Genomic DNA, 21972 nt, shown 5'->3' on the forward strand with positions numbered 1-21972 from the left:
CAGGAAATATGGGTTCCATTGTTGGTCAGGATCTAGGATCCCCCATACCTTGCTCCATGGCCAAAAACAAAAGAAAGAAACAAATAAGCTATGGGTTACAAGGACTTCAAAGAGAGTACTGGGGAGAAGACTTGTTTTTCTTTTTTTGGCTGTACCATGTGGCTTATGGGATCTCAGTTCCCTGACCAGGAATTGAACCCAGGCCACAGCTGTGAAACCCAGGAATCCTAACCACTGGGCCACCAGTTGTTGGGGGTTCTTTGTACCTTAGTACCAAACCCACCCCCTCCCCCATCTTTCTTGAACTCTCAAGAAGACATGTTTCTCTTGCTGCCCTTTGGGGTGTTTGAGACAACATTTACTCAAATCCTAGTAGTTAACATTCATCCCTTGGGAGTACATGTGGCCTTGAGTGGCTGAGTGGTACAGGCTCATTTGAATGGATGGTCAAGAAGGAATGTGCATAAATAATGAGGGTCAGGCTGGTTGGGCATGTGGTTTGTTCCTTTATTCCTTATCTCCAAGGTACAAGAACAGATCATTTCTCTGGTAAGTTCTGAAGTAAGTGATTAGGAAACAGAGGTACATTGGTTACCAGGATCTTGGGTTTGAGAGCCCTAGGAGCCCATACAAACCCTGCCCCAAATCCAGCCTCCCCTACCCCTTGGGATAACCTAATCATCTCAGTTTGTTGCGCTCATCCTTGGTTGGGGCTGAGACACAATTATCCCTGGTTGAGAACTGTTGTTCTCCGAAAGGTAGGAAGATAGTGGTTTGGGGTATATCTGAGTCTCTGAAAAAGTCATTTGTATCCAAAAACCTATGATCCTGCTTCAACTGGTTTGCAAGACCTGTGTTCTTCTGTTCTGCATGGAAGGAATGGAAATTCAACCTCAGCAGAAAAGTGTCTCTCCCAATACAGCCTCAAGAAAGAGTGGCGATTCTAACTCAGGTGTGTTTCTTCAGGACATCGTGACTGCTTATTTCTGAACATCTGTACATAAGAGATGAGCTTATAGTCATATCAAGTGGGCACGTGCCCACTGAAGGCATGAATTCACTGAAGGCATGAATTTCAATCCATGCCTAAACCAGGAGAGCCATGTGAGCCAGAGAAGGTGATTTTTCATTTGGATCCCAGCTCTTAGCAGAGAGGGAAAGTTTTAAGGAATGCCTGTATACATGAGGACTTGAGTACTCTGGGTAGTGAAATGAAGACAGATCACTATTTCCCCTAAGAATCGAAAAATGGGAAATGCTAAGATGTCAACTTTAAGGAAACGGAAGGACAAGGTAAGCAATACTATATGAGGAGCCCTCCATTCTAGCCAACCAATGGAGAAGCCACTCCTAGCCTGGTGTGGACAGTTGCTCTGAATTTGCACCTGGTTTGCAAGGACGAGATGAAAGGTATAAATTGAACCCCCAGGATTCGGCCTCAGAGACATTGCCCTCTGCCTGACAGGTCAAGGGGAAAACAGTGGAATCTTACTTCTTCTGATGTCCATGTTTCCTTTTTCCTGCCCTTGTTACAGTTTTAGAATCAAAGAGCTCAGCACCCAGAACAGAGCAGAAGGGGGTCTGTGAATGCTCTGGCAGAAGGCCTCTATGCCAGACCTCCCCTGACAGTTCCCAGAGACCAAAACCAAAGCAACCTGCCCACTGCTGTCGGGATGGGTCTCACAGGCCTTTGTGCCTTGCAGATGCCCTGCCTTAAGACTTAAGTAAGAGGGAGAGACAGCAACAAAGACATCAATAGTTATTGGACAGGGCATCTTACATTTTAGAAACAGAAACTCCTAGAGTGACAAGCCACCATTTATAGCAGATAGGAAATGGCAGCAATTTTTGACACTGGGGAAAAGTGTCAAAGTGTCTCCCTGTGATCCACTGGGGGAATTGATGTCAGCTGGGCTTATCTGTTACCAGGGAAACCTGCAGCTAGGGCAGCAGCCAGCAGGTAGGCAGTTACTAGTTAAGCCCTATATTTAAGAGGACTAGATAGACCTGTGAGTGGAGCAGGGACTGGTCGAGCAGGGAGGTGTAGAAAAAGCAAGAGAACAGCCATCTTGAATGGGTTGACCATACACTCCATCCCTACACAACCTTCATACCCCTTGATATCTTGGTTAACCCCTCTTCCACAACTTTCCTGGCTCAGGTACATAGAGGTGTACCACAAACAGATACCAGAAATGCAACACAGACAACCACAGCTAGTGAATACTGAGTCCAAAAGGTAGCAACCTTGGAGACAGGCATTTATCAGGTCAATTTTTCATGGAATTCCTGAGGACAACAATAGCATATCGCTGTAGACCCAGCCATCAGGTTCATTTTGGACTGAGGTCATCATTGTTGCTGTGTCTGCAAACAGATCCTTCCACTCAGACCAGACATGAAATATAAGATATCTAACAGACTCATTGCAGGGAAGATCCTGACCATTAAGCAAAAGATAAGCAGTAACAGCACTGTGACATATTAACACCCTTGACTACGATTTTTGTCCTGGGCTGCAGTACCATTATGCTGTCCAACCTCTGTCCTCTTCAGCCAGTGTCAAACACTGGAGGGGGTGTAACAGAACACCAGATTAATGGTGCCTTTCTCTAGTAGGGGACCTAGATTAATTTCTTAGTCTTCTTACCTGGGTCCAGATGAAATCTGTAAGTTCCTTTCTAGTCTTAATCCCCACAGGGCTGCAAACCCCAAACACCTGGGACTTCCCTGCCAGTTTTAGTCCCAGGGCCACTTACAATATGTTCCCCTGGGGACAGATCCTGTGGCAAAGGCAAAAGTGAGTTATTCTCCTGATCATTAGCTGGCAATGATACTTGGGTGGTCAACAGTTGAACTCCAATGATGTTGACTAGTTTGCCTCTGGGTTAACACGATGTAGGTACGCCCTGTGCTGACTGCTCTTGGAATATTTAATGACAATCTCTGTGACTTAAGCTAGCCTCTTGGTTCACAGGTTGAGACAGTGGGTTTCCTGTATCAGTTGTTTCTTACTCAGTCCACTGGTCCTTCTGTTAGCCCGGCAGCAGTAGGGCTGTAGGACAGGTGGAAAAGTCTGGGTATGGCATTTTTATCAGCCCATTCCTGAACTTCATGGCCACTAAAGCGGTGTTTTTTTGCATTGCTCAGCAACTTGAGTAGGCCCACTGTAGCAGCTTCCACCTGTTTGTTGTAAAGCATGTAGGCTGCATAGAGCTGTGTTCCTTGACACTATATCCCTGCTCTGCCCCCTCCCAAACCTGGGACCAGAAGCCCAGAGGGTACTCTTTTTATTTCGCCATTGCCACCGGTCCTAACCAAACCCTTCATGGTAACCGACCATGGCCAATTCACAAGCTGTCCCAGTTAGTGTCTCTAAAGCCTGTAATTGTTTAGGGGTGGTGGGTCAGGGGTATGTTTGTATTTTGTAGAAAACAATAAAACCAGAAAGGCTCTTATGTTTTGCCGGTATCACAAGCCCTCCCCAGGCAGTCAGGTGAAGCACAAGCCCAGGCTGCTACTTTTTTTTTTTTTAATTGTTTAATCAATTTTCATTCTTTTTTTTAAGTTTTATTTTATTTTTAAACTTACAATATTGTATTAGTTTTGCCAAATATCGAAATGAATCCACCACAGGTATACCCGCGTGAGGGTTCAGGCTGCTACTTTTAAACTGGAAAGAAACTGAAGTTAAAAGGATGTCATCAGTTTAATGGAAGAGAAAGATATCTCTCACAGGAACCCACATGCTAGGGAAATGAACCCCAGGATTATCCCCACAACTTTCCCTTCCCTGTCCTCATTCTCCAACATCTCGGCACTCACCAGATTATCTGCAGCCTTCTGGCTGACTCACTAATTGTTGGACTGCACCCTGCAGCTGTGCACGCATGTTGACGCCCAGCCTTGAGACCGAAGCAAGAGTTGGGAGACAGGGACAAAGATGTCCATGGCTTATTAGATAAGGAATCTTAATGTCCAAAAAGAAGGGTCTTAGCACAACCATGTTCAGCGAGAACAGGAAGGGCATGGATGCAATTTTCACTGCTTGAGGGAGGAACCCACCACTCTAACAGAGAGTTGACGTCAGTTTGTTCATCAGTTACCAGGGAAACCAGTGTCTGGGGCAGCAAGTATGTAGGCAGTTACCATTAAACCCTGTAATTAAGAGAATTGGATAGTTATGTGAGTGAAAGAGGGTTGGGCAGGGGATGAACAGAGAGCATAGAAAGCCATCTTGAGACAAGTGGAGAGTTGTCCTAGATCTACAGCATAAAGCAAAAGAGTGACCCCTGCCAGATGGCAGCTCCCCCAGATGCTGTCTCCCACAGGCTGTTGCCTCAGCAGCCCTTCACCTGCCCCACTTCTGCTCAGATTGGCCAAGCAGCTCCCAGCTCTTTCCTAGTGTCTGAGCAGTAATGTTGAGATGAAGGTGGAAGAGAAGTGGGCACAGCAGGTGCTGTTTCTTGGACTCTGCGGAGGCAGGCTGCTTTCACAAGAGCTCTAGGTCATTGTGCAGCTGGCTGGGCTTCTCTGGACCTTGGATTTCTGGACATCCATGAAACACAGACACTGATGCTGCCTCTTTACTCACAGGGCTGCAGTGAGGAACCATGAGATCTTGGGCTGAGGGTGCTCTTTGAACTCTAAGGTGTGTGTAGTCCTATGAATTGCAGTGGCAGGTGTCCAGAACCCAGGTGAGGGTGCAATTGAGTGAGTCAATAAGGAAGGAAATTACCCTACTTCTTGAAGAGAGTTTTCAGGAAACTGGGGCTGAGAGTCAGGTTACAGGACAGGTATAAGGAGCCAGTTCTCGCCCAGGAACTCTAATTTGCCTGGACGTGCTGGAGTCCTACAGGAAGCAACTGTGAGTGTCTCTGTCCTTGCCTCTTGTTTTCCAATGTCTAGTGAATATCTCCCTACCTATGTGGGTAGTTGCAGAAGGCAGGGTGTGTGTAGACCTTCCACTCTATGAGGTTCAGTGTTGGAGATGGAAGAAAATGGGGTAATAAGGGGTGCTCTTCACTCTGCTCCCTTTGTTTGGCAGGAGATGTGTTTGCAGGACAGGGAGAGGGGGAGATGTGACATCCAACCAGCTCTCTGATGCCATTGTCTGGAAGTCCCTTTGGAAAGTGCATGTCATCTTCCTCTTGGAAGGAAGCACTTCTCTGGCCAGGAAACCCCTTCCTTCCCACTACATCAGCCTGCTTGGCAACCTTTGGTCCTTTGCACAGGTCCCTTGGGATTTCTTCCAGGTCCCTGCACCTCCCATGATTCTTTTCCATGCTCAAAACTTTACAGCTTATTTCTGAGAGAGGAAAGAAGCCCAACACCAGAAGTGACCCATGTCCTGCACCCACCCTGATATCACTTAGCTCCTGAGTCACTTTCTGATGGTGACTGGAAGCTCTGTTGGACATTGGCTTTCCTCCTCTGAAGCTAGCCTCCCCCTGATGGCACCCATCTGACAGGTCCCCTCTTCCATGAGGCCCCTATCCCAAGTCCTCTCAGGAGGTCTGGGCAGGACTCTAAGTGTGCCAGGAACTTTCCTGGTGGAGCCCAGGAATGACAAATCCTGGAAAATAAGCAGTCATGCACCTTTCTGTGCTCAGGACAGACCTTACCAAGCATTATCCCTCTGGCTTTCTTTTCAGATAGCACTGCAGACTCCAGTACTAGTCTGTCCAGAGCAACAAGTGATAGGAAACAAGCCAGCATTGTAAGAGGTAAAGCAACCGACTTACTGGTAAAAAAGGGATAAAGAGGCCCAGAGAGGGAAGGGTCCCACTCGAGGGCCCTCAGTGAGTCCCTCCTGGTGTGACAATGGCCTCAGTGAGGAATTCTACATCCTGGCCAAAGTGCCCCTGGCAGGGATAACAAGCCCAAAAGGGATGACACAGACCATCTGACAGTAGATTCACGCTGCTGGCAGACCAGGTCAGAGGCCCAGCTGTCCACACATGTCCTCCCTGGCCAGACCTTATCCTAACTTTCCTGAAACTGCTTTTGGAGCCCTGTTACTCTTGCCTCAGAGGATGGGAGAGGAGATGGGGGAAGGGCTTCTCCTGACCTCCAGGAGCTGGGCCAGCCCTACGCCTCGTCCTTGGACCAAGAGCACCACCTCTTTCTGTTCCTCTGCCTAGGACATGCTTCTCCTCCCTCTCTCCGTGCTGCTCCTGCTCACACAGCCCTGGAGATCCCTGGGAGCAGAAATGAAGATCTATTCCCAGAAAACAATGGCCAACGCCTGTACCCTGGTCATGTGTAGCCCCCCGGAGGATGGTTTGCCTGGTCGTGATGGACGAGATGGGAGAGAAGGCCCCCGGGGGGAGAAGGGAGATCCAGGTAGAACTGGGTCCATGGACTTGCCCTGGTGGGAAGGGGTGGGCACTGGAATTGTAACCAACCCAGAAACTCTGAATCTTCTGCTGTGGAAACCTTGAAGGTGGTCTCTCCAAGTGGGTGGGTTTCCCCCAGATCTTCAGTCCACCTGAGACATGGCTTCACTGATTGGCAAAGACTGGCTTGCCAAAGCCCCCAGCTCTATAACCAGCTGTCCTGATTCTTCCCCTAGGACCTTCTGACTCTAACCACCCCCAAGAATGTACAAACATGAGTGAATGACTGATATTTCCAGGCCCCTACTCCAGAACTCTTGGGTTTCCCAGGTGGCGCTAGTGGTAAAGAACCTGCCTGCCAATGCAAGAGACATAAGAGATGCAGGTTCGATCCCTGGATCAGGAAGATCCCGTGGAGGAGGGCATAGCAACCCACTCCTGTATTCTCACTTGGAGAATCCCAAGGACAGAAGAGTCTGGAAGGCTATGGTCTGTTGGTTTGCACATGACTGAAGCGACTTAGTACACACATGCAAGAGACACAAGAGATGTGGGTTTGATCCCAGGGTTGGGATGATCCCTTGGATAGAAAATGGCAACTCACTACATTATTCTTGCCTGGAAAATCTCATGGACAGAGAAATCTGTTGGGTTACAATCCACAGAGTCACAAAGAGTCAGATGCGACTGAGTACACACACTCCAAAACTTAACTGTTGTTCATTCGTATTAAATGTTGCCTCTGCAGAATGTTAAATATTTTTGAACTGATGACAGTGTTGTAAGTTTCAGTTTAATCATCTGTAGATGAGAATAATATCAGCCATACAGTGACAAAGAATTGAGCCAAGGCTTTATTTCTTTGTTTGGTCTTCAAGATAAAGTTTTATCCTTCTGATGTACCAAAAAGCTGAATTCTCCTGCAGTTTCCAAATGTACTGATTATTAAGAGAATTTTCTGGAAACACTGCCCCACAGGAGATCTGGTTTTTACTGGCAAGAAGTGAGAATTTGATGAACCAGTGACAAGGAGGGGATCACAATGGCCCTGGGCCAGGGATGTGGAGGGATTAACTGAGGTCTTTCATCTTTCTGGAGTTTGTGCTTTGATTGGAGAGGAAAGAAATGTACAACATTAAAGCTGAAAAGAATATGTAACATCCCCAGGATTTGTAGGGTAAGAGACAAGTATCTTATCTATCTGTCTTTTAGAGAGAAAGTAGCTCCCAACATGAATGGGCTGGGGCTTGAAAATGCTGCCTAGAAGTAATCTCAGAGGAGGGGTGGTATTCAAAATGCTAGCTCTCTCTAGCTCCCTGAGGGGCCCTGAATTGAAAAGTATCCCTTCCTCTACCTCCCTGCTCTCATGGCCGCCATGGTTTGTGCAAAGGATGGGCAACCTCTAATGCTCCCTTCTAAGGAATGACTTGTTTCCAAGGTACCTGCTGCCCTCCCCAGCCAGGGGGGAGCCCAGGAGAGGCTCAGCCAGGGACCAGGTGTCTCTGCCTGAGCACAGGGGGTCTGGGATGTGGGGCCCATCCTCGGGGCTCCCATTGATTGCCTAGTGAGAATTGGAGCTAAGAGCAGGACCCAATGTCCAGCACAGAGGCTCTCACCACCCACCAAATACCCCAGTCTCCCTCCACCAGCACATTCTTGGCCCAGGCAAGCCTGGCCCTTCTTACCCTGGGGGAGTGGTTTCCAGATCTGAAATGTCACCTCTCTTCTCCAGGGCTCTGAATCCTCTTCAGCCTTGAAGTCCTGTTTCCTATGAGTACGTGTGTGTCCATGGGTTGGGGGTACTGGGATGGGATGAGGGACATCTCATAAGCTGTTTTCTTCACTCATTACCTGTGCCTCACAGTTTAAACTTCAGTGGCAAATTCCTTGCAGACCAGGACCTGGTGCTGACATTTACTTCCTGCTCAGTGCTAGGCAGAAAGCCATGTTCCACAGAGAGATTCTCAGTGAACAGAGAGATGAAATGAAGAAATGAACAAATACGTGAATGAACAAGTTAGTAGTAACTGACAGATTTCTTTTGTTGTCTTTTTGCACATGAATGCTTACTCACAACAGTCAAAAGATGGAAACAACCCAAGTGTCTATCAACATTTATTCACAGTGAATGAATAAAGAAAATGTATTGTATTCATTCTATAGAACATTACTCAGCCATAGACTGGAACGAAGTACTGAGACGTGCTACAAATTGGATGAGCCTCGAGAATGTCACTCCTAGTTTAAAAAGGCAGAGACGAAGGGTCATATATTGTATGTATTTATATAAAATATCCAGAATAGGTAACAGAGACAGGCAGCTGCATAGAGGTAGCCAGGGCTTAGGAGGAGGTAGGGAGGGAGTATGGGTATGAGGTTTTCTTTGGGATTAATGAAATAGTTTTAAACTAAAGAGAAGTGGTAGTTGTACAATTATGTCAATGTTCTAAATGCCACTGAATCACATACTTTAAATGACTAATTATAGGAAATTCCTGGAGGTCCAGGGGTTAGGACTCGGTGTTCTCACTGCCAGGCCTCAGGTTCAATCCCTGATCGGGGACCTGAGATCCTGCAATCTACACATCACTGTTAAAAAAAAAAAAAAAGTTTATTTTTATATTATGTGAATTTCATCTCAATGAAAAAAGAATAACCAAGCTCACAGAATTGAGTGTATAATTCTTGAATCAATAGTTATTTCTCCCTTTAGTCTTTGAAGGTAAATCTCTCATAATTTCAGATTTAGGCAGCCCTCTTAAGGTAATGTGATTTTTAAATATTTGATCATTTTTACAAAACAATTAACATGTGATCACTAATCACAAAAAGAAGCAAATTAAAATTACCTGAATTGTGCCCCTTAGATAAAATAACTGTTAACACTTGCATATGCTCTTCTTGTGGTTTTTTCAATGTGTGTTACATGTGCACATTCCTGTCACATGCGTGGACATGTTGAAAAAACTGATTCAAATTAAATAGAGTATTTATAGCCTACATTTATCACTTGATGATGCACATTAATTTTGACTATCTTCTTTAATTTTAAAAACATGTTGCATAGATTTTTCTCTTCTTTATATTAAAATAGAATTGATCTATAATAGATTCAAATGTATATCATAATTATTTCATATTTGTATATATTGTGAAATGATGTCACAATAAGTCATGTCAATGTCATCAGTACACATAATTATAGTTTGTGTGTGATGATAACTTTTAAGATCTGCTTGCTCAGCAATGTTCAAGCATGCAACCCAGGATTACTAACTATAGTAACTTCACTGTACATTGTATTCCTAGGAATCAATTTTTTTTAAACTGGACATTTGTACTTTTTGAAGATTTCTATTCATTCTGCTCACTTTCCAACCCCACCTCTAGCAACCACAAATCTGTTCTCTGTATTGTGAGTATGTTGTTTCTATTTGTTTTCTTAGATTTCACATGTAAGTGAGATCGTATGGTACTGCCCTTCCCTGTGACTTATTCCACTAAGCATAGTACCTTCAAAGTTCACCAGTGTTGCTGAAAATAGCAAGATTTAATTCCCTTTTATGGCTGAATAATGTTCCATTGTATATGCACCCTGCATTTTCTACATCCGTTCATCCATCCACAGATACTTGGGCTCTAGGCTGCATCCATGTCTGGCCTACCATAAATGACGCTGCAATTAACTTGGGGGTCATATATCTTTTCAGGTTAGTGTTTTCATTTTCTTTAGTTAAATGCTCAGAAGGGGAATTGATGGATTCTACGGTGGCTCTAGTTTTAACTTTCTGAGAAACCTCCATGCTGTCTCCATAGTGGCTGTTCCATTTGCATCCCTACTGCACAAAGCTTTCCTTTTCTCTACTTCTGCAGCACTTCCTATTTGCTGTCTGATAATAGCCATTCTGAGAGGTGTGAGGTGACAGCTCATTGTGCTTTTGATTTCTATTTCTCTGGTGGTAAGTGTCAGGTGTCACTTCTGCCATAAACTTTGGTTCTGGGAAGGGGGGAGGGCAGGGAGTCCATGGTCCAGGGTAAAAGCTGACAGACTGAACTGCCATAAATACTGTGGCCTTGGGGCAGGGGCAGGTGCATTGTATGCAAAATCAGGCTAGTCTTGGTTTGAATCTGCCTCCAATTCTGCAAGCCTGTTCCTTCTCCTGTAAAAAGGGGATGCGGATATGCATTTCCTGCATCACCACTGGACCAGTCACCTGAAGGGGGAGTGTCTACACCCTACAGAACCCTGAAGGAATGCCAGGGCACTGACTCTAGAGGCAGCTGGCTCCTCCTTGGCTGGGTCAGCTTTATGTCCGTCTTTTCTGCCACAGGTTCACCAGGACCTGCAGGACGAGCAGGAATGCCTGGACCAGCTGGCCCTATTGGGCTGAAAGGAGACAATGGCTCTGCTGGAGAACCCGGACCAAAGGGAGACACTGGACCACCTGGTGAGCAGCTGGGCATGGAATGCAGGTGTCTGCAGATGGTGTGCTGCCGCTAGGCCATGGCAGTAGGCATGCACAGATTCTGCCCCAGGAAGAGGAAGAAGGTCATTCTCAAGGTGCACGGGGTTATTTCAGGGAACGCTGGAGCTCCTGGGGAGGGCGGAGAGTGAGGGAAACATCTTTTGGAGGAGGCTGCCTGTCTGACTTCTATTACAGCCCCATATTTTATGCACTCCACTTCCAAGGAGATTCAGTGTCACTGACTGGGCTGGTCCTTTTTCCCAGGGCCTCCAGGTATGCCTGGACCAGCTGGAAGAGAGGGCCCCTCAGGGAAGCAGGGGAGCATGGGACCTCCAGGCACACCAGGCCCCAAAGGAGACACTGGGCCCAAAGGTAGGAGGGTGGTATGTGGTGGGTGAGGGAGGGAGAAGGGAGGGGTGACATTGGCAGCCCTGGTGGGGACCAAGGTATGTGCACAGTGCTTGGAAAAGCCTGGAACCTCCGCACCTGGTTGGCCTGGCCTGGGCCTCTCCCCCCATATTCTCACACCGAGTGAATTTCCTAGAGGAGACCAAGCAGTCAGGAGCAGTCTCCCAAGTCGCTCTCTCACCTGGAGCTGTGAGTGACAAGCTGCACTGCTGAGGAGATTGTACCTGCTGAGCGCACTCTCAGCCATGTTTCTCCAATGTGTTCCTTCTACAGGAGGAGTGGGTGCCCCAGGCATTCAGGGCTCCCCAGGCCCTGCAGGTCTCAAAGGAGAGAGAGGTGCCCCTGGTGAGCCCGGAGCCCCTGGACGTGCTGGGGCACCAGGTGAGCAATGGACGTGGGGCTGGGCTCATGTTCCCCTGTGCCCACCCCCACCACCCTCCAGGTCAGAGCTGGCATTCCAGGATGAGAGCCAGTGTTGGGTTCTGGGAACTGTCTGTCTCCAGGTAGAGGGTGGTATGAGCAGCAGGGACTATCTGTATTTAGGGAAGGCTGGTTGTTAGGTTATGGGACAGTCAGTGTACAGAGAGGATGCAGGAGAGTTTTCAGGCACAGAGGGACATTTGTAAATGTGGAGGGTGTATGGCTGGGGGATAGGAAGTCCATGTGTGGAGGTTGGGGGGAGGGGTGTGAAAATGCTGAAATATATGTTCAGCACTCACCCATTTCTACTTCTCTGATCCCAGGGCCTGCTGGAGCCATAGGTCCACAGGGGCCTTCAGGTGCCAGGGGCCCCCCAGGACTGAAGGGAGACAGAGGTACTCCTGGAGAAAGAGGAGCAAAGGGGGAGAGTGGGCTTGCAGGTAAGGAAGCCTTGGAGGCCCCCGCTAGGGTACGGGGCAGTGAGGAGGCCTTATTTAGCTCAGCTGTCCTCTCAGGTGGAAAAGGCAATGGCACCCCACTCCAGTACTCTTGCCTGGAAAATCCCATGGATGGAGGAGCCTAGTAGGCTGCAGTCCATGGGGTCACGAAGAGTCGGATACGACTGAGCGACTTCACTTTCACTTTTCACTTTCATGCATTGGAGAAGGAAATGGCAACCCACTCCAGTGTTCTTGCCTGGAGAATTCCAGGGGTGGGGGAGCCTGGTGGGCTGCCGTCTCTGGGGTCGCACAGGGTCGGACACGACTGAAGCGACTTAGCAGCAGCAGCTCCTCTCAGGTAACCCATTTAGTTACAGGTGGGGGTCAAAGCAGGAAAAGTTGACACGGTGTATGGCGAGGTGGACTCTGGTCTTAGCCTCTGTGACTCACTGGAGGACAACCTGAGCAGATTTTCTATCTGATCTTTATGACAAGCAAACCTGCCTCTCCAATTCATCAGATAACCCTGATCAGCAAATAACTCAATGGATGGGAAATACTCAAGCTATGTGTATTCCTCTCCTACAACCATACCACCCCCTGCAATGCAAAAGGAAGTGCTATCGACAGAATCTGGAATTAAAATGACATCTGGTTCACTGTCAGTGAGGTGCAGGGACCTGCTCAGGAGATACTGGTCACAAGAGAACCACAGGAAATCTTGTGGGAAGCAGAGGCCAGCTAGGTTAGCAGAGGTGGGATTCCTAGGGTCTGTTCTACCTCCTTAACCCCACCCCCAACTTGCATCTCCACCTGGACACTCTTCCCTTGAGTCCTGGGCTCTGAGTGACCCCAGGTTGTTCTGGATCTGTCTTCACTTGGCCTCTCTCTCCTGCAGAGGTCAATGCTCTCAGGCAGCGGGTGGGAATCTTAGAGGGACAACTACAACGGCTCCAGAATGCCTTCTCTCAGTATAAGAAAGGTGAGTTCCTGGACCTGACCCTGAGCCAGGCCCCAAGTATGGACCTCAGACTTAGTCTGGGTTTGGCTTGCAGTTTGCTGGGCTTGGGTCTAAATTGGACTTGCTGGGACCGTGATTGGGACTGGACCTAGACCTGGGGCAGGAGTGGGGCTAAGGAGAAGGCTGGGACAGAGCCGTGCTCCAGGAGCTGCAAGTAGACACACGGAACAAGGAGGAGGAAGTGGTCAGTGTCATCAGTTCAGCAGACCTTATCCTAGCATACCCTGGGCAGGTCCCTATGACAGACAAGGGGATACCCAACCCTTGTCTTTCTTCCGTGGGGCCAGGTATGCAAGAAGCAGAGAAGCAGCCACACAGCCCAGGGCAGCAGAGAATCCATACCTGGTCATGGGGGTGGGGCTGGGATGCTTCATGTGGTGTTCAAGGCTGCTGGGGACCTGTCTTTAGTATGTGATCACCAAGTATCTCTCCCTAAACATGCCCCTAGGTCTGGCAGGAGCAGGCTGCCTCCAGCCTCTGGTCAGTTCGGGACTCCCCCGCACCTCTTGTGGTGTTTAAAGCAGAGATTCTTCTCTAAGCCTGGATCCTAAGCAGGCAGAGGCCTCCTGGAGCACACTGAGTGCCCTGTGCCCTGGGACTCTCCACCAACTGCCCCTCCTCCTTTTCTGCTCTCCCTGAGGACAGCTTTGCATTCACATCATTCATCCAAACTCAGTGATTGATAAAAAATGTTCTGAAGGAGCAGAGCATAAAGGGGCCTGATATGGTGAGACATATTGTTGGCTTCTTAGAACTCTAGCCAACTAAGTACCAAAGTAGTTAAGGATGAGAGTTGCCAGCGTTTGGTATGTCTTCCTCCTTCCAGAAGCATCCTCCTCCTCCTTCCTCCTTCCACCTATGTGACATCATCTACATACATGAGCACCATGTACACATGACCTTTCCTATCCAGATGGACCTTAAGTCTGCCCATGTATCTTCAGATAGACACATGGGCGTATTCACTGATACAAATACACACCCACCCAGATGCATGGGGTGTAAGCCCAGTAGTGTCACATGGACTCACACTAACCTTGTTCAGGGCTGATCTGGGTGCCGTCCTGACCCCCCAGAGAATCTGTTCCCTGAGTACCTGTTGAAGCTACTCAGAGAAGGGCAGACAGTCAGGGTGCAGTCTGGGTTCCTAAAGAGTCCAGGGAGCCCTCAAAATTTCCATGTATGACCCTAGAAGTCAGAGTGATGGGGATGGGTTACAATAAGAAGAGATACTTACGTCACACAGAGGATACTCTTTTACAGTATACCCCTACTTTAGAAATAAGGAATGAGACCCTGAAAAGGAAAGTGACTTTCTTGTGTCCACCTGGACCATCATTGCCGAGGTCAGGATGAACACATGGTCTTCTGGATCCAAAACAAGGGTGTCTTTAGTGCTGAGCCCATCCTGCCCACTATTGCCACACACACTGCCCAGTGGTCCAGGGACGCTGAGTGACTTTCATCACACGCATGTTGAGGCCAATATTAGGCTGTTCTCAGATGCACCCCCATCCTTTCCTTGCCCTCACCCCTTCAGATAGCACAGAACTCCCTGTGGCAACCCCATGTACCCAATCACCATGGAGGGCTTAGAGTGAGTATGATGTTCTCCACACTTCCAGGAACTGCCCTGGGCTGCATGGTGTCATTTCCCTCCCAAAGTCATTCCAACCTACAGAGTAACTGAAAACTTGATTCTGGCATGCAACATAGGGAGGAACAGAAAGTGCAAGCTTTAGTGTTACCTCCAGCAAAGTCTGATCCTTGTCTACATCGAACAGTTGGGCAACTTTGGGCCTCTTATGTAAGCACCTGATTTCCAGGGTCCTCATCTCTTGCATGATGGATTATCAGGAGCTAAGTGCCTTGCTTTTGTTCTATCTGGTGCCCTGGTACCCTCGTGGGAGCTGGGGACTCCAGTTGAAGCACAAGATCTAGGTGCTGCCGCATCCCCAACCTAACTCTCCTCTTCCCCTAGCGATGCTCTTCCCTAATGGCCGGAGTGTCGGGGAGAAGATCTTTAAGACGGAAGGCTCTGAAAAAACGTTTCAGGATGCCCAGCAGATCTGCACACAGGCTGGAGGACAGTTGCCCTCCCCACGTTCTGCAGCTGAAAACGAGGCCTTGACTCAGCTGGCCACAGCCCAGAACAAGGCTGCTTTCCTGAGCATGAGCGACACCAGGAAGGAGGGTACTTTCATCTACCCCACGGGGGAGCCCCTGGTCTATTCCAACTGGGCCCCCCAGGAGCCCAACAATGATGGCGGCTCAGAGAACTGTGTGGAGATCTTTCCCAACGGCAAGTGGAATGACAAGGTCTGCGGAGAGCAGCGCCTCGTGATCTGCGAGTTCTGAGCTCCTCCTGCACACACACACACACATAGTGTGTGTGTTGGGGCGGTGGGGGTCGGGGGGGGGGGGATGGGCAGTGCCCAGAGCTGCATTTTTCCAGTGTTTCAATAAAATGGTGACCCTCTGCTGGCCAGGGCTTCTCCACAGAGCCACAGGATAAGGCCAGAGGCAGGGCTCCTATGGAATACATCCCTCAGAATAAAGTTTGAAACTGGCTTCACACAAGAAAGATTTGTTAGATGAAAAGACGGGCAGCCTCACTTCCCAGGAGCAAGGGTTAAAGGAAGTTCTCCAACTCTCCCCTGTTGCAAAATCCAATGTCTCTGCCTCATCCATCCATCTCTACCAACCATCGGTTACATTTGACCCTACTGATCACTGTCTCCTCCTCCTTCCCTTTTCCTCTCCTGCCTGCGTTTTTCATATCTTCCTGGCTGCTCAGCATCATTCTCTTTCCCTTGTCCCTCCTCCTCTCCTCCAAGTCCGCGGAGGAGGTTGGGAACCTCAATTCTGGCTCCCTTCTCTCCTCACACTTACTCCAGGCTTGGGCTCATTCTCTCCCATAGCTTAAATTCCTTCTAATGATGCCTCCCTAGGTACTGTTCTGTTCAAGACCTCTCCCCAAACCCTGGACTTCTCTAGCCAATGCAAGCTGCCGCCCTGGGGCTGGGAGTGTTACAGGAAGAAGGACCCCTTCCAGGGCCCAAAACTGGGTTCTTGTCTAACACTCGGAAAAGAATTGTCCAAGGAGACGTATGCACTGACAAAGCAAGAGATTTTATTGGGAAAGGCCACCTGGGTGGAGAGCAGTAGGGGAACCCAGGAGAACTGCTCTGTCACATGGCTGGCAGTCTTGGGTTTTATGGTGATGGGATTAGTTTCTGGGTTGTCTTTAGCCAATCATTCTAAGTCAAGAGTCCTTCCTGGTGGTGCACACCTTGTTCAGCCAAGATGAATGCCAGAGAGAAGGATTCTGGGACGTGGTCGGACATGTGGTATCTCATTTTGACCTTTCCTGAACTCTTCCGGTTGGTGGAAGCTTATTAGTTCCATATTCCTTACCAGGATCTCCTGTCGTAAAACAACTCATGCAAATGGTTACTATGGTGCCTGACCAGGGTGGGCAGTTTCAATCAGTGTGCTTCCCCTAACAGGAGGTGTCTCAGTGGCTGCCTCTTGCTTCAAGCCCTGAGCCTAGGAAGCTGCACAGGTATAGTGGGATGACCTGGCAGGAAGGTACCAGCTTCTCTGGCCAGATTGAGTGGCCTTACACCCAGTAGGACCCTCACTCTTGAACACTGAGGATCTCTCTCTACCCTTGACAATGTGACTGCCATTGGCTCATGGGAGAATATACCATCTGCACAATCCTAATCCCTTTTGAAATCTCAGGCAAAGAGGGTGTAGAGCCATATTCAGTTTCATCCCCAAACCTCTTCCTGCCTGGCAGTTCTGGGGATGTTCATCTCCACTCTGCCTCAGAGATAATCTAGTCAAACCCTTCTCATTTTACAGACAAGAAACCAAGACACAAAGAGGAAGGGAACTTATACAGGTAGCACTGATGCTACTGCTCACTCTTGAGAAAGGCCATGTGACTCCAGAGCTTATACTTCCAGCCTGTAAATTTTTAGATCAAAAATTTTTATATTTAGTTTGAATTTTTATATTTAGTTGATTTTTTTGACATGGTGCTGTGAAGAAAGATTTAAATGACATCTGTGGTTAAGAAATTATAATGAGGCCTGAATGAACCACAGTCTCATGGGAGGGGGTGATGAATATCCTTCCCCAGACAGGGGACCAGGAGGACTGCCTTCTCTGGCCCTTTCTGAATGGGACCCCCAAGCCCCACTCCTCTTCCCAACATGCTTGCAGCCACACAGCATATGTGAACAGCACATCTGAAAACAAAGCCACACCTCTCAACAACATGCAGCTCAGGTTCCTGCTAAGATCTTTCTCCTGTTACTGAAAATCTCCCCAATTCCTGGCAGTTTCTGAATATAAACATTTACACAATAATGAGCAAACAGCTCTCCAGCACAAAGGCGTGGAGCTTAGAACAGCCTGTTTTTATTGCAAATAAGAAAAACAACTGGATCTACTTAGGCCAAAGGGAAGTAATTTTTTTTTTTTCCTGAGAAAAGAGAATTCTGAATTGATTTTAGAAGGACCAGGTGGCGGGGGGCAAGCAACCTTGTGCCACCTCCCTAGCTTCTGCCTCTCTCTGCCCATCCTCACCTCTTTCCCTTCTTTACATATCAAATCCTCTGCATCCAGGTCTCTTGTGTGTCACAGAAATCAGAAACTCTTGCTCTCTTGCTTGACATCAATTCAAAACTATGTGAAAATGCATCTTCCTGTCTCAGATGCCCACCTCTGATCCAACCAACTCACTCTGGAACCTCATAATCCAACATGGCCACTGGGATGCATGGGAGGTCTTGGTGGTCTGGGCGGATGCTCTGTGGGTGATCACTACTCATCCCAATATGTAAGCCATGCCTATTTCTTGGCAAGAGGAAACTATGTGATGCCATAGGAAGGAAAAAATCTGTGTTGCTGAAGTCCACAAATGCTGAGACCCCAAAGCCTAGGAAGAAGCTTAGATCAACCTGCACCAGGGGCCACGGGAGTCTGGTTTGCAGCTCTCCAGCACAGAGATTAAGTAAGGAGAGTCTTTGGGCTCTGCAGACACAGTCCAATTTAAGCAGAGGAAAGAGGCAAGGATTTCAGAAAATGCAGGATTTTAACCATTCTTGAACACAGAGGTCTCTCCCTCCTACACCGTCAGTCATGAGCAAATGTGAACATGGATCTCCAATCACATCAGCCCCACCCCAACCACAGTAGCCATGACCCTAGTTTAGTAGCCTAGGTGCCAAGTGAAGCCAGAGCTGTAGGCCTCTTATTGTCGAGAGATGTTAAGACACTCACAATGCCAGCTGAAACCGTAGGCACCAGCTAGGATCCTTCCATTTCTGGCGGCGGGACAACCACATAGGCAAGCCTCTGTTTATAGTATGTTCACAAGTATATTCTGTAGTTGTTCTCAAATATATTCTATATTCATTCTCAACCGTCCTGTCACCAGCCCAGCCCACACCCTATACTGAACAGCCTATGGGAACCACCCCCCCTTTTTTTTTTTTTTAACTTTTCTAGGATCCTAGCTTTGTTCTGAATTTTGCTGATATACAACCCTGGCATTTGAGTTGTTTACATTCAAAACATTCTTGATCACTCTTACCTTCCAGATGTCCTTAATTCAAGCTTAATGGCATGGTGGACTTTTTCAGGTTACCTGTGTTTTATATAGTACAGCAAAGAAACCAGGTACCTATCAGAAAAAGTAAAATATTAATTGATATGCCAAACATTTATTCAGGCATGTCATGCCTTCAAACATTTATTCAGGCATGTCATGCCTTCACATATACTAAAACCTGGAACTCCCTTAACATTAGAGATCAGATATAAAATTGTGTTTCAGCAATGGTGTTGGAGGTGCTCAAAGTGTAAACTGGAAATGAGTGGATGGATTGTAAAATGTTTTCACCAGGAGAATAGAGGAGAGCCTTCTTCCTGTGGAGACACCAATATATTCAGAGACCTAGATACTCATTATTGTTCAGTTGAATTGCCTGGGACTATTAGGCCTCTGTATAACTAATGACTGATATCTTTTGGTAGATTTTACTGCTTTTCACTAATGTTTCAATAAGAGAGCCCTTATGAAGGCAGACATTGCCCTGTGACATGTGTTTCTCCTGGATAGAAGAAGATGAAGGCCAGTGAACATTGCTGAAATGCCCAATTTTCTGCTGCCCTGGTGAGCACAGAAATGTTGGTGATTATAAGGTTGGACATCCCAGGATTCTGGACACCTGAGCAAATGCATGGAAAACAAATGCCCTTGGGGATCACCTAGATCCACTTGGATTTTGAGTGTGGTTTTAGAGTTGTTACTACATCCTCTGTAGCCCATCCTTACTAGATACATTCTGAATATTCACATATTTGATCTCCATTTAGTTAAGCAGAGCAGTCTCTCAGACTGCCTGGCTGAAACAACTTGGAGACACAGAGGGACTCAAGGGGGCCCTGCCTGAGCGAAATGGTACTTTTCATATTTATTTAGTAAGGAGAAGGAATGAACAAAGTGAGTAAGTGGAAGAGTTGAGTGAATAAAATCCTTCATTCCTACTTGTAAGTCTATTTATAGCCCTGAAGAAGGTGATTTCAAGATGTTTCCAGGCTCTCTGATCTGAAGAAATAGCACTATTACATCACTGCCAGCTTTTCTGCACATTTATCAACTCCCTGAATACTTCAATTCAGGGGTAAGGGCCAAAAGGTCAGATGACAACCTCAGGCCAGGCAAAGGCATTCTGTGAACAGAAGGATGGAGCAGGGTGGGCAGGGGAGGAAAACCAGTGGTGGGTTTTGAACAAGCCTAGGAAGCTTTGTTCCCAACTACAGAGAGTCTGAGAGAAGAGAAAGAGAATGAGGGGGATGTGAATTCTCCAAAGACTCAATCCCCGCAGAAGAGTGACTGAGGCTGTGAAGACTTCATCAAAGGATTCCAAAGCTCTGGTGAGAGAATAAACATCCTAGAACAGACATAAAAATTAATTTTAAAACATAATGAGAATGCTGCTGCTAAGTCGCTTCAGTCGTGTCCGACTCTGTGCAACCCCATAGAAGGCAGCCCACCAGGCTCCCCCGTCCCTGGGATTCTCCAGGCAAGAATACTGGAGTAGGTTGCCATTTCCTTCTCCAATGCATGAAAGTGAAAAGTGAAAGTGAAGTTGCTCAGTCGTGTCTGACTCTTAGCGACCCCATGGACTGCAGCCTACCAGGCTCCTCTGTCCATGTGCTTTTCCAGGCAAGAGTACTGGAGTGGGGTGCCATTGCCTTCTCCGTAATGAGAGTAGACTTGGTCATTTTAAAGGGTTTTAGAAAGCTAACATAATTACAATAGTGTATTACTGACACAGGAATAAACAAAACAATGTAAAAAATAACAAAGTCCAAAAGCGGGTCCAAATATACATATATTTATACACATATATCTTATATATGCATAATTAAGATAAACAATAATTCTATTTTTAAATTTTATTTATTTTTCCTTAAACTGCAGGAAAATAATCTTTCAATTAATAATGCTGAGCTAAAAGGTTAAGCATTTAGAAGAAAAACAAAATTAGATTCTTTTAGTTATGTATCAAAATAGAAATCAGAAGAAAATGTTAAGTAATGATTTATGAAGTCTTAGAAGGGACAAGAGCAATCTAAGACCGTCAGAGAGTGCAACGAGATGCAAGAAGGAGTAGTATCCAGGCTAGTTGACTCTGAAGGGTGGCGAGGGAAAAGGATTAACCATGCCGTCTTTAAATATATACAGTACCATGTGTAAAATAGATAGCTAGCAGGAAGCTTCTGAATAACATAGGCAGGCTAGCCTGATGCTCCGTGATGACCTAGAGGGGTGGAATGGGGGGAGGGAGGCTCAACAGGAAGTGGGTATATGTATATATATGGCTGATTCACATTGTTGTACAGCAGAAACTGATACAACATTGTAGAGCAATTATTCTCCAATTTTTTAAAAGAATAAATAAAAATAAAAACAAATTGGAGAAAAAGAAAAGGTGATCCACACCACAAAAGCCACAGTGGCCATTGATCCCTGCAATCAGGCTGTGTTAGTCAATAGGACCATAATCACTTCAGGACAGCTAGGCATGGACTCTGCAGGTAGACAGCTTGTGCCAGGAGAGTGGCAGAAAGAGCTAAACAACCTCTCACAAACATGGGTAAAATTCTGAGAGTAGCAGGCTGTGACTTCACAAATGTGGTAAAAACACCTGTTTTGCTGGCTGACATAAATGACTTCAATACTATCAGTGATATTGACAAACAAGATTTTCAGAGTAGCAGGTTGCTGCTTTGCCAAAAGGAGGCCGGGTTGAGACTGAAGCAGTAGCTGTGCAAGGACCTCTCCTGACAGCATCACTCTAAGTGGGTCCAGTGTCATTTCAGTTCAGTTCAGTCGCTCAGTTGTGTCTGACTCTTTGCGACCCCATGAATTGCAGCATGCCAGGCCTCCCTGTCCATCACCAACTCCCAGAGTTCACTCAAACTCACGTCCATCGAGTCCGTGATACCATCCAGCCATCTCATCCTCTGTCGTCCCCTTCTCCTCCTGCCCCCAATCCCTCCCAGCATCAGGATCTTTTCCAATGAGTCAACTCTTCGCATGAGGTGCCCAAAGTACTGGAGTTTCAGCTTTAGCATCATTCCTTCCAAAGAACACCCAGGACTGATCTCCTTTAGAATGACACTGATCTCCAGTGTCATTTAGTCTGGAATTTAAATAAGATTTTTTAATTAATGTTTTCATTTTTACAATCTTTGTTGGAAAGTGTAAGGTTGACTGAAACATCTGAAATGACTATGGAAATTCCATTTAATAAGGAGAATTGAACATGAATTGAAGATTAATGATGAATCTA

The 21972-nt window shown here is 47.0% G+C and overlaps 1 protein-coding gene, 1 long non-coding RNA gene and 1 pseudogene across 5 annotated transcripts; 2 read left to right on the forward strand and 1 right to left on the reverse strand.

Moving 5' to 3' along the window:
• The first annotated feature begins 4808 nt into the window (after positions 1–4808).
• Positions 4809–15677, forward strand: LOC109553640 (pulmonary surfactant-associated protein D). 4 transcript variants are annotated; one of them, XM_070782303.1, is made up of 9 exons: positions 4810–4867; positions 5655–5726; positions 6144–6345; positions 10670–10786; positions 11069–11176; positions 11486–11593; positions 11956–12072; positions 12971–13054; positions 15075–15677. In XM_070782303.1, the coding sequence occupies exons 3-9, from the start codon at positions 6147–6149 to the stop codon at positions 15449–15451; spliced, it is 1110 nt and encodes a 369-aa protein (XP_070638404.1). In that variant the 5' UTR covers positions 4810–4867; positions 5655–5726; positions 6144–6146; the 3' UTR covers positions 15452–15677. The 4 variants fall into 4 exon arrangements, with proteins under 4 accessions (XP_070638406.1, XP_070638407.1, XP_070638404.1 ...); XM_070782305.1 differs by lacking the exon at positions 12971–13054 and having other exon boundaries at positions 4809–4867; XM_070782306.1 differs by lacking the exon at positions 11956–12072 and having other exon boundaries at positions 4809–4867.
• A 530-nt stretch (positions 15678–16207) lies between these two features.
• Positions 16208–20322, reverse strand: LOC139180433 (uncharacterized). The gene is made up of 2 exons (XR_011564693.1): positions 18702–20322; positions 16208–16519 (listed from the first exon to the last, which is right to left on the reverse strand). It is a non-coding gene; the product is annotated as an uncharacterized lncRNA (long non-coding RNA).
• A 516-nt stretch (positions 20323–20838) lies between these two features.
• LOC109553641 (2-iminobutanoate/2-iminopropanoate deaminase pseudogene) lies at positions 20839–21478 on the forward strand (annotated as a pseudogene).
• Positions 21479–21972: the final 494 nt, after the last annotated feature.

This window comes from Bos indicus, chromosome 28 (genome assembly GCF_029378745.1).
Source record: "Bos indicus isolate NIAB-ARS_2022 breed Sahiwal x Tharparkar chromosome 28, NIAB-ARS_B.indTharparkar_mat_pri_1.0, whole genome shotgun sequence".
Taxonomy (NCBI): domain Eukaryota; kingdom Metazoa; phylum Chordata; class Mammalia; order Artiodactyla; family Bovidae; genus Bos; species Bos indicus.

Excerpts from the sequence above, each read along its gene's own strand:
- LOC109553640 (XM_070782303.1), top strand. The coding sequence starts at position 6,147 with ATGCTTCTCCTCCCTCTCTCCGTGCTGCTCCTGCTCACACAGCCCTGG. Across the intron at positions 10,787-11,068 it reads GGGAGACACTGGACCACCTG|GGCCTCCAGGTATGCCTGGA; the intron begins GTGAGCAGCTGG and ends CCTTTTTCCCAG. Across the intron at positions 12,073-12,970 it reads GGGGGAGAGTGGGCTTGCAG|AGGTCAATGCTCTCAGGCAG; the intron begins GTAAGGAAGCCT and ends TCTCTCCTGCAG.